The sequence below is a fragment of the Heloderma suspectum genome, chromosome 3, assembly GCF_057233095.1.
Source record: "Heloderma suspectum isolate Gila_16-S chromosome 3, 16-S_ref, whole genome shotgun sequence".
In the NCBI taxonomy this organism is placed as follows: Eukaryota; Metazoa; Chordata; class Lepidosauria; order Squamata; family Helodermatidae; genus Heloderma; species Heloderma suspectum.
The window spans coordinates 205858655-205871377 of NC_139460.1; the positions used below are offsets into that span (position 1 = coordinate 205858655).

A 12723-nucleotide genomic window follows, 5' to 3' on the forward strand; every position below is an offset into this window, starting at 1 on the left:
TGGATGGAGACCTGAGAGCCAGGCATTCCCTATGCCTGTTTTAAACAGTAGAGGCAGCAGTCTGTTTTTTGGTTTTTTTTAAATCAGCCGTGCCCCTGGGAATGATCCCATTTGGCCATTCTATGGGATGGAAATGGCCAATGGGGAGCTGCTGGGAGTGGCACCAACAGACATTTTCTTGTCGTTTAAAAGGAAGCACTTAAAGAAACCTTCTGCTGCCTCATATCGTATAGGTAAGGCTCCCCGCCCACCAAAAATGTATCAAATTTGCCTCTCCCTCTAGCAAAAGTGGCAAAAATGGTACCGCAAAAGTGAGGGGAGATTTTCAGCCCAATGTTAGATTTAACCCTATCATTCTGCTACTGCACCATACACAGGGCTCTGTGTATTCAGCATGAAGAAGACAGGTGACAGAACAGAGTTGGGATCTGTTATAGAAGCACCTGGATGTAGAAAGGGTAAGAAGTGGTTGATTGTGAATGTTTGGCCTGGTTTTACCTCAGCATCCATAGTTCTGAGAAGGCCTCCAGGATCTGTTAACCAATCAACTGGTTATATATCCAATATGCAGGGGACTAAAAATACCAGCTTGGCTTGTTACCCAAGCCTCTATCCATTCTTGCTACCAATTCCACTCCCACCCCTAGCTCTCTGCATGTGCAAGAGAGCTGCAGGAAGAGGCCAGGTTTCCCTCATTCGTGCTGCAGGATGAAGAAGTGAAGAAAAAGCAAACGTCTCTTCTCCTGCTCTTTTACCTTACCCAAACTGCTGTGCAAGTGATGAGTCCACCTCCATTCCAAGCACAGGGGGCTTGAGGCAGAGTCTTGCCTGACTTGAACTAGATGTGGATAAGGTAAGAAACAGAAGGAGAAATGCCTACCGTTTCTTTTCTCATTCAAACCGCAGCACAAGTGAGAAAAAGCCCATCTTCCAAACTCTAAAGGGAAAGGTGGGATCTTTCCTCACTTGAAGGCAGCTGGGCAACAGAAAGAAACCACAGACATTCCACCCATTTTTTCATCCTGCCCTGAAGCTCCCTGCAGGTGAGGAAAGAACTGCCTCTCTGTCCAACAGTCATGGAGGGTTGAGGGTGTGAAGGGGTTTTGTCTGAAAGCTTTAGAAAAAGACAGAAATAGCAGGAGAAAAGCCTGCTGTTTCTTCCTGTGGTGAATGGTTCTTGCAAGTTAGCCAAGACTGCTAGTTAGGTGACTGTCAGACCCTCTGTGCATTCAGCCCTGGGCTTGGGGGCAAGTAGATTTGTTGATGATGCCTTCCTCTATGGATTTGCGAAAAGGCCACTGCTTATCAGGTGCTCCTTCAAGGACAAAAGCTAGTTTATGAAACCCAAACTCAGGCCTTTCATAGCTGATAGCAGGGCCTTAAAATGATTCACTTTAATGTTCTGAAGTAGCAGTTTTCAGACCTTGGAAAGCTTATCAGGGTTTCCTCAGTGCAAAGAACAGTAATGCCATACAAGCATCCCTGAAAGACAACTTGAACCACCTCTGCCAATCTTCCCCTGCGATGTACAATCATTGGGGAATGTTGGGGGTGTTCTAGGATGCACACTTAGATCATACTGGGCAATGGTGATGCCCAATAGAACCAGAGAGCACCTCACATCAGCAGAGACTGCGCCCTAGATTGCTCCAAGGACTGTTCAGACACATGCATAGGATTCCTCTGCAGACAAGTCAAGATGGAAAAGCCTCCCTGAGGGTAGGAAGTTTGTAAATTACTGCTCTGCAGTATTCACCAGGATCACCTGTGCCACATATGCCTGCCTGTACACTAAGACCTTCATCAAGAGGTCATTCTTCAGGTTCTGGTGGATAGCTACTGGGGGAAGATGATGGCACAGCAATTGTAGATAGCTGTTCCCAGAGAGGCTCGCCTCGTGCAGAGGCCTGCTCTGATGTCATTTCAGCACCAGGCAAATATGTTTTTCCCTTCTTCGGGCCTTTTAATTCAATTCTATCTGTTTTATCTTGGCTGTGTTGGCTGTTTCTAAGCTGTTTCTAGTGTTTTACTGTTATTAAATCTATTTTTGTATGTTTTTACATTGGTCTTATTGTGGTCTGAAATTCTGCAAGCTGCCTTGGGAACGTTATTGAAGGGAGAAGTATAAATCCCTAAAATATTTTTATTTAAAGTGAGGGAGAACATTTCAAATTTAGGATACAAACCAAGTTAGGGGGTGCTATTTCTTTACAGCAGATCCAAGCTAGAAATCTGCAATCATATAAAAATTACGATAGTTCATTTCAACAGCTAGGTTGGGATTTGTTCTTTGAAGGCAAGGTTAAATATAGATGGGAATTATGGGGGCGAAGCACCGAACCACTGATTCTGCCAGAGTCCTGTTTATTGCAATGGTACATGCTGACTACTGCTACTTTTTCAATTTTGTCCAAGAGCAGGGGCATCATTTCAGATTATGGTAGGGCAGGGCATGTGGAATATGTGTGGAGAGAATCCCAAAAATGCTTAAAGGTCTGCTTCTGAGTATATTCAAGACTACACTGCATTGTTGCCATTTATTTTTTAAAGTGTTTGCTGTGTTATCAAACCTCATGACAAAAGTATTGCTACCACACAGGCCAAATCAGGTTTGTTCCTTTTGCATGCACATAGCCCATAAGAACAGTAACTCAACGTAGAACTACTAAGCCAGAAATACTGTTACTCCTAAAGAATCATACATGGCCTGAAATGTGGAGAGGGACAGCCCCACTCCCCTGCCTTCCTGATAGAGTCCCTGGCTAAAAGCAAAGTCTAAGGACAGAATGCTTAACTGCTAGGGGTTCTAAGACAATATCCAAAAACCACAAACCTCAACAGTACAGTTCACAACAATATTGTCAAACAATGTATAGCAACAGGAATGAATTCATCTCTCTCTCTCTCTCTCAACAGAATGCTAATCAAAATCTGTTTCAGTAAATTGCCTTTATCAAGTCTGTATCTGTAGATTTTAAGTCCTTGGGAGAAAATCTTTTCTGGTCCTCTTCAAATTAGTTGTTGCTGAGTGTAACCTATGCCTATTATATTAATGTATGTTTTTATATTGTTAAATTTAACCCAGGTAAGATACAATTAATAATATGCCAGACAGTGAGTGAAAGGTGGGACAGGCCTGAGCGTGTGTGAGGATTCTGAGGTTATATAAAGGGTGAACAGTCAGTTAGTTAGTCGGATAGGGCCTGAGGGGTCATGGAAGCAACATCTAGTTAGTGGGGGGTTTGTATAGGATTTCAGAAGGGGTAGAATAGGTAGGGAAGTTAGGACCAAGCATGAATGAATATTAATAACATGTATCCCTTCTTACGTTAAATAAATTTTTGTCTGTTTGTTTTTAAAAATCCAAATTCCCATGTGTTTTTTAAAAATCCAAATTCCCATGTGTTTTTAAAAATCCAAATTCCCATTGATTTTTATGCTACCTTTATTATATCTGTTTCCTTGTTACTTCTCCTGTAGTGGGTTGAGAGAACCAACTGAGCATGTTGAGTCTCTTTGGAACCCAGAGAAGGTAAAAGGGCTAAGGCTTGTGGGCCAGTGGGTACAGCTGCCCAAAGTGAAAGCAGGCATTCCGGAGGGGTTTGGTCCTCAGTTTCTGAGGAGGAGGCTGGGGAAAAGTTGGAACCTCGGGCAGGAATGCCACACTGAGCTACCCCCTTCCACTCTTCTAGTGGCGATAGCACACCTTTATAAACCAGCCATGAGTGCGAAAACAGTTTTTACAAACTCCAGCTGATCGAAATGTTCTGCAACTCCAAAGGGTTCAGGGGCCTAGCCACCACTGACTTCAATGACCAGCAGCTTCAAGGAGGCAATGCAGATCAGGAAAAGAGCATGGAGGGAAATAATTCACTCCTCCTCCCCCAGCCCTGATCCTATCTACATCCCCCCACCCCTCTGGTGCACTGACACTGGTAGATTAAAACAGACTTAAAGCACTCGGACTTCAGACATGAGGCTGTCCTGCGCTTTAGTCACCTCTATGCGCATTTATCAACTTTACACATGCCTTTGTAGTAACGTGAAAGTGGTAATACTATGATTGGATTACCGTCCTTTTTATCCCCCTTAAGACTTGGTAAAACCTTACCCTGCTGATCTTGTGACACAGCCTGAATTGTTATCTGAATAAAAGTATAGTGTTCACCATCTCCCACTGGGTATGGTACAGATGATAATGGAAATGTAAGAAACCCACACCCAAGTGGAAATTTCACACTCGTGACGTAAAGAACGGGGAAATAATAATAAGCCTTTAAAATCAGTTTGGTGACACAGGATCAAACCTATCATTTTACTATTAGTGCATGAAAAGTATCCACATAATGAAGCTATTAACTCTGCATTAACTCCATTAGAAGAGTACTGTACAGCAGAGGGAGACCACCAATGCCGCTATTTAAAATTACAGGGAACCAGCAAGCCTATTTCCCATGCAAACCACCTTCATTTCAGTGAGGATTGCATGGGAACAGTCCTTGGTGGACTGCCCTCTTAAGGGCATACCGGCACAATAGGCTTATACTGTTTTCTCTCTCCCTAAGGAACAAGGGAACTATTCCCAGGATTCTCTGGGCTGCTAAGACTCATATAAAACCTGTTGTACTTTGTGGTATGGATATACAGGTAGAAAACTACCTGTCTTGCCTGCAAGGGCTAACAATAATATTAAATATCTTTTAGCATTGAGAGGGTGGAACCTGGCCCTCCTTTCTTCCAGCACTAGTGGAAAGAGGCTGGAGTGCTGTACGCAACTTTGCTTCTTCCTCAGTTCTCCATCACACCTAATGCCACACGTTAATGAAAGAGAAATACCTTAGGATATAAAGAGTGCATCTGAGGGTTGCGTGTACCTTTAAGCTGTTTCCGACTTTTGGCCAAGTCGTTCATCCATTTCATTACCTCAGGATTTGATATTTTGTCAGCGTGGGAAGGCTGGACAGGAAAGAACAGGAAAAAAAGGATGGTTAGACTGTGGTTTTTACCATTATACATATAGCTCTCAGTACGGATGGGCAAAACTGCCCAGATACACTCTGGTGTTATTAATCCAGAACAGCCAGATTAATTTTCCAGATGACCTCTGGATGTCGATCCAGACTGGGTCAGAAATGAACTGGTTGCTAGGCCTACTGCATGGCAATGGCATCACCATCCTAGGCTCTAGGCAGGGGAAGGGAACCTTTTGTCTGTTGAGAACCACATTTGCTCAGGGGGAATCTGTCAGGGGCTGTATGCCAGCTGTGGGCAGGGCTAATGCCAGTAGTTGCCAGGGCCAGACTGAAAGTGGGCAGGACCATCTCCTTCTCTCTCTCTCTCTCTCTCTTTCCCCCTCCCTCTCTGTTTGACACCCACCATCTCTCTCTCCCCCTCTTTCTCACCATCCAAGCAGGCTGCTATGGTATGGACAGATCGCTCTTGCCAGAGGTCTGAACTGATCACTTGGAGAGGGCTTTTAAGATGAAGCCAAGGATCACATGAAATTAGACCTTAAAATCTGGTGTCCGACCCCTACCCCCAAGCCCAATTCCACTTTTTCAGCAACACTGGCCTAGTTTTCACTTAGGGAGCTCCTCTGTGCTTTGACTGAATCACTTCAGTCTGCAGATGGGACGGCTCACATCTGAATGCTTCCTCATGAGAAAACAGTCCTACGTCTAGAAGAGTAACATGTCAGGGAGCAAGCTGAACCAGAATCCTTCATCCCTGGAATGTTAGTTCTCTGCGTGTAGGGATTTGTTCATTTATTTATTATGAAAGAGCATTTAATCATATGAGCCCACATCTATAAACTGAAGCGGTACAGGCCAGACACAGGTTTTCTGCCTCAGTGAGAACTAGGTCTCCAATTCTAATTTTTTTGAGGGCTTTTTTTTCTCTCGAAAGCTTGACACTACAGCGCCACTGGTAAACATGTTTGCTCAGAAATCCTACTGGAATTAATGGGGTTTGCTCCACAATGTGGCTTTGGGGCAGCATTCCCCAACCAGCTCTCCAGAAGTGTTGGACTAACTCCCAGCATGGCTGGCTGGGGGATGCTGGAAGTTGTAATCCAACACTTCTGGAGGGCACCAGGTTGGGGAAGGCTGCTTTAGGGTAACAATCCATACAGTGAAGCTGCCAGTTCATAAGATTACACCATGATTATCAGGGCAGATGAACACAACATCGCACTGGTTAGTAACAGTTGTACAGATACTCCCTGTATATAGATTTTATTCAAGAGGAGAAAACAAACCATGACTGCCAGGAAAAAAACAGAAACCATATATATTATTACCTGTTCATAAGAATCAATGAGATCTTGAATATAACGTACTGAAAAAGCAGAATTAAGAACATGCGACCCACCACATTTTAATCGTATCTCCTCTTTTGTGGTTTTACCTGCATTTGTAGCACGTAAGAACGCCAAATGATTTCCTTAACTACCTCTGACTAATCTGGCTTACCACTTGCCTTGTTTTTAAGCAGCATTTAAAAGTTTCACTCTTACCTGCCAGATAAATGAATGCAACTGGTATGTCTCCCCCCACTTTTGCCCTGTGTAATGTCTGAAAACTAATTACCTGTCTCCATAATAAGATGACATACTGCTGCTCCCTAACTTTGCTAGTGGTCAGATGATTACTGACCACTTTGCTTAGTATAACAAGTGAAGCTGACAACCAAGGCTTAAGCTTTTGTGACATCATTGCTTAGCTAGACTAGGCCTTTATGAGGTCACAGTTAGAGGTCACCCACAGCCATCAACAGTAGCATCATTTCTCCCACCAACAAATTCCAAATAATGGTTTGGTCCTTGAGGACTTCAAGAAAGAAACGTCATTTAAACTACGCCTGTGCAATCTGTAAACCACCAAGCCAAACACAGCCTCGCCCACCTCTTCCCTTATGTTTGGTAAGAGCCATCATCTCCTCTCCCCATATACAGCAGGAAGATGTAGTGTTTTCTCTGACTGCATTTTGCTTGCCTCCTTGGTTCCTTACCCGATAATTCTTTTCTTGCTCAAACTTTTCTTCATATTTCCTGATCTTCCTCTTAAGACTTTGCAGGTGCTTGGTTAGTTGTGCTATGGTCTGGGGCTCTTTGCAGTCATCACAGCTACCTCTGGAAGAACTTCTTGGCCTGCAAGGGTGGAAATGATGAAAATTTTATTCATTTATTGCACAAATTTGTATACTGTTTTACAATAAAATTACCAAAGCAGTTAACATAATAATAGCATAACCATAAAATACAATAAAGTAATCAGTGCTAAACAAATGAGCCACATAAGGGTTCAAATGCCCTTATGTGAGATCATTTTACAGGGTTATTGCTATAGCTGTACCGAACTGCTGGAACTATATAAGGCTGGGGGGGGGGGTGGAAAATAAAGTAGGGTGACAGGGAGAGGGAAAGCAAAGAATGGCAAACTTGAGAGGGGTGATGGCCTAGCCTGCTCTTGTTCCTCTAAAAGTCCATGTGATCAAACTGGGAGAATGGGCTTCTAAACGGCAAATGCGGTTCAGTGTAAGTAAATGTAAAGTGATGCACGTTGGGGCAAAAAATCCCAACTTCCAAGTATAGCCTGATAGGATCTGAGCTACTGATGACCGACCAAGAAAGAGGTCTTGGGGTTGTGGTGGACAGCTCAATGAACATGTCAACCCAGTGTGCGGCCACTGTAAAAATGGCAAACTCCATGTTAGGCATAATTAGAAAAGGCATTGAGAATAAAACTGCCAATATCATACTGCCCCTATACAAATCTATGGAGCAACCACACTTGGAATACTGTGTCCACAGTATTCTGGTCACCACACCTAAAAAAAGATATTGTAGAGCTGGAAAAAGTGCAGAAAAGGGCAACTAAAATGATCAAGGGGCTGGAGAGTCTCCCCAATGAGAGAAGGTTACAACAGCTGGGATTGTTTAGCTTGGAAAAAAGGAGGGTAAGGGGAGACATGACAGAGGTCTACAAAATTATGCATGGTGTGGAGAATGTAGATAGGGAAACATTTTTCTCCCTCTCTCAAAATACTAGAACCTGGGGTCATCCTATGAAGTTGATTGGTGGGAGATTCAGGACAGATAAAAGGAAGTTCTTCTTCACACAGCACATAGTGAAACTATGGAACTCGCTAACACAGGATGTAGTGATGTCCACCAATTTGGGTGGCTTTAAAAGGGGGTTAGATAAATTCCTACTACTAGTCTTGATGGCTATGTGCTCCCTCCAGTATCAGAGGCAGTGAGCCTATGTACACCAGTTGCTGGGGAACAGGGGTGGGAGGGTGCTGTTGTGCTCATGCCCTGCTTGTGGGTTCCTGGTCGACAGCTGGTTGGCCACTGTGTGAAAAGAATGCTGGATTAGATGGACCCTTGATCTGATCCAGCATGGCTCTTCCTATGTTCTTAGTTCAGCACTGTCAGCACTCACCAGCAGCGATTCTCCAGGGTTTCAGGCAGGGATTTTTCCAGCCCTACCTGGAGATGCTAGGGATCGAACGTGGAAGCATACAAAGCATGTGCTCCCTTCATCAGCCAAAGGTAGGTCTTTGATCTCAGCACCCGTAGTGTGTGTGTGTATGTGTGTGTGTGTGTGCTTGCGTGCGTGCGTGCGTGCGCACAGTGATTCCACTGTAGCTTTATGGGCAAATCCACACTACAGATCTAGCCTGGTTTAACAGTTATTTTCTCTCCACCAAGAACTGTAGTTCTGTGGGAACAGGATAGATGATTAACAGAATTCTTAGTACCCCTGCTGAGAACCACAATTGCCGGAACGTTTTGGTGGAAGCTTCTGCTTGTTCCATTCTGATAATGTTTGAGGTTTGGCTTGTGCCATTTGGGCCAAATAACAATAAACATCATTTATGTATGTATTACATTATGTATTACATTTATATCCCACCTTTTTTCCTCTTTGAGGAACCCAAGGTGGTGTACATAATCCTCCTCCTCTCCATTTTAGCCTCACAACAACAACCCTGTGAGGTAGGTTGGGCTGAGAGTCTATGACTGGCCCAAAGTCACCCAGTGAGCTTCCATGGCTGAGCGGGGACTAGAACCCAGATCTCCTGGCTCCCAGTCCAACCATCTAGCCACTACACCACACTATGTCAGCATGTATCATATTGGCTATACAGCTAGCAGCAAGAGAGCATCCGAGAAATAATGAGGGAGAAGCACTAATGGCTACGATGAGGTGTCTCTGGAAAATAAAATGTGTTATCAGCTTACATCATGAACAATTGAGCACTTGGTGGGGAAGGAGCTGATTCAGGGTCTAAATTAAATCTCTGGCTTTGGCTAAAAATCGAGCAGCGAGGAGAAAGCAGAGGATTATCTCCATCAGTAATGTGATATAGCAATCTGCTGGTCCCTAAGAAATGATGGTCTTCATGTCCATTGTCTGGATCAGTGTGGCCCTCTTTGTAGGCTTGTACAGGGTCTGCAATGACAAAATGAAGTCAATAGGCATTTATAAGGGCAAGCTCATTAGCTGCACACGTTACAGGAGACTTTGAGGTTCATCAGTGTTCCCTGGAGAAAATGGTTATTTCAGAGAGTGGCGCAGCAATGCAGCATGTACCAAGAGAAAGCCATGTCAACAAAGGAAAGTACACAGATGAGTATTTTAAGAAAAGCTTTCATTAAGATGCCATCCTAAGCATACTTACCCAAAGGAAGTCCCAGTGAATTTGGTGGGACCTACTTCTAAATAAAGATGCTTAGGAGCAAGCTGTATGATACATACAACAGAAGAATGAATTGCCCAACTATATGATGCACAATAGAAACATACACTGCCATTGTCTAACATTTTAAGTAAGGGAAGGCAAATGGCACCCAAGTAGAACACTGGCCTCTGCCTTTTTTCTGGAGGTGGTTTTAATTTTCCAAAACAATACTATTTTTGCAGAATGCAACAACCCTGAATTGGGATTCAGCCCTCTAGTCAATAAAATTTGGCTTAGGCCAGGGCTACATGTGCATTCTGCAGTTCTGTGATCCATCTTTCTAAGAATCACATTTGGTATCTTGCCATTCCCTGAAGTATCTTAGGGCAAAGTAAATGGCAATAACCCCCACTTTTCATTACACAAGTGAGGAATCAGTACTGAGTGTAGAATTCAGCATCTTAACAAATTTCAGCTTTCCTGAAAGAAAGGAACACAAGTTTCTAGCCCATAAGAGTATGTAAAATGTCTTTTATTTAAATGTATTTATTTCAAATATTGATACCCCACCTTTCCTCATATAGTTCAAGGCAAACTATTGGTGAATATAGGCAAAACAGTACAAATGCTTCAATATCATTGAATATCTTTAGCACTACCTGTGAAGTTCGTGACATGGGGGGAGGCAGAGAGTGTGAGTGAGAGAGAAGTTTACAGCATATGCAGGCTTACTCAGAAGTAAGCTCCACTGAATTATTCCCAGTAAGTTCAGTAGAACTTACTCCCAGGTAAGTGTGTATAAGCATGCAGCCTTTATCACTGCAGCACAGGAGCTATTTCAGCACTGTCAGCTGAAGTGACTTGAGGATGCTGGGGCATGCAGAACCTCTGTGTGTGCACTGAATCACCTGCAGAGCTCTGGATTGGAGCCAGACGATATTCATGAAACTTTTGTAGAATTAAAGGCAGAACAAACAAATCTTTCTAATTTTACTTCTTAAAATGATTGAATATTTGGTGAATTTTAAAGCATTATAGGGCAGCGAATTGTGAGGTGGCACCAAAACATTATATGTTACTTATATTGGGCAGTCTGAGTATCTAAGGGTTGTGGCTCCGTATGGGGAGCAGCCACTGTGCACAGGAGTGCCTGCGTGCACCAGGAGCATCTGAATTAGACCGTACACCCCTTTTCACTATGAGAAGTTCAGGCAAAATATCAGAACAAGCAAGATACAGAGCAGTGAATGATAAGTAAAAGTTTTCTCATATCCATTTTTCAAAATGTGTAAAGCCTGCAAGACCTAACTTTCATCTAAAATTAAATGTGTGGGTTAAAGCAATTTATTACGCTAAATAGATTGCATATGCAATAAATGTATTTATGGAAGAGTTACAACGGCTAATAAATCTCTTTGAAGAGGTGGGGTGGGGGGAGCCTAATAATGCTACGTTCTGGTAGGCATCACGACAAGTGACTCTGACCTAGTTTTCTTCCCCCTGACTTTTAAATTTGTGCTGATTGACAGCTTCTATAATTTATGATCATGGATCAATCATCTCTGGCACAATTCACACAAGATGTGCCTTATTTGTTAAATTAAAAGATGGGCCAAGTTCCTGTCTTTCAAATAAATGCTGTCTATTGTTTTCATTCCAGCTGGACTTTAACTACCAAGAGGAAATTATCTCATTTTGACTTTTGGGATGTGCATGTATTTTCCTAGGAAATTGTTCTTATACATGAGATGAGAGATAATTGAGGTACGCCCTGTAGGAGCACTTTGTAAGCCCTAGACTCTATACACTGTGTAAAGATATAGACAATAAATATGGAAGCAATATTGAAGTTATAGAAAAATAACATAATATATTCAACAAAGACCCAGATCTAGGGATTATTGCTATGTATGAGGCTCCCTCCACTGAAGAGATGCTACACAGTTCTGATCCTCCTTTAATGGAAGGGTCCCCAACACGGCACCTATGAAACTTTCCCCTCCCTGCTCTCCTTAAAGAAAACGGTTTGAAGAAAAACCTTGGAAAATGTTATGTCACTGTTCTTTCTCTTCCTTTCTAGCCTCTTGCCTTGTTCCTTCCCACCCCTCTACCCCTTTGCCTTGCTGTTCCCCTCTCCCTCCAAGCCTCTAGCATCACTACTTCCCCCTCCATCTCGTTAGCTCACCATTTCACCCCCTCCTAGCCTCTAGCCTTGCTCTTTCTCTGCTTGTTTGCCTTGCTGTTTTCCCCTCCCTCCCAGCCGCTAGCTCCACTATTTCTCTCCCCATCTCTTTACCTTGCTATTTCCCCCTCCCTCCCAGACTCACTATTTCTCTCCCCCTCCCCCCGTTAGCTCACATTTGGCTACCCAGACGTCATAACAGCCATTATGTGACTAGTTACATCCTCTGTGGGAGCCATTTTGTGGTGGTACCCACAGCAGTTTCTCAAATTCCCAAATGTGCCCACAGGTTCAAAAAGTTTTTGGAGCCCTGCTTTAGGGAGTACGTAAAGAGGGTACTTGGAATCAGCCTCTACCCCATAGGGATGATCATGCTGACTGTTAATTCAGCATGCACTTATGTACACCCCATTCAGCAAGGAGTCACATTCGGTGGGGCTGTTCGCATGACATGACAGCCCACCACGATGCACCCATCATTTTGAATATGCAACCCCCGCTTGGGGGTTATCATGTTGTGCGAACCTGGTGAGCATGGGTTATGTGAGTATTAAACCCATGGTCTCTTTTAGGGTTATGCAACGGTTGTTTAACCCTTACATAACCCACACTTGCCAGGTTCATATGACATAACATCCCTCAAGTGGGAGTTGCATATGCAACCTGGCACCTGTGGGCACTGCAGACAAGCTGCTGCACGTCAACCGAATCTGATGGACATGTCACAGCCGTTTCTTCCCCAGCAGCAATTTTTCTATGTGTGGGGCTGGATCTGGAATGGGGACTTACATACTGAAGCACATTTCCCTGCCCTTGCCGGACTGTGTGTTGGATTTTTATGGCTGAGCTGT

General features: G+C 43.6%; 1 protein-coding gene across 2 annotated transcripts in view; it reads right to left on the reverse strand.

Moving 5' to 3' along the window:
* Positions 1-12723, reverse strand: part of FAM13C (family with sequence similarity 13 member C) — an 80849-nt gene that overhangs the window by 19357 nt on the left and 48769 nt on the right. For both annotated transcript variants that reach the window (XM_084845345.1, XM_084845343.1), the window contains exons 7-9: positions 9251-9461; positions 7012-7150; positions 4875-4956 (exon numbers count right to left, since the gene is read on the reverse strand). In XM_084845345.1, coding sequence (XP_084701471.1) covers positions 4875-4956; positions 7012-7150; positions 9251-9461 — 432 coding nt within the window. The remainder of the gene's footprint in view (positions 1-4874; positions 4957-7011; positions 7151-9250; positions 9462-12723) is intronic.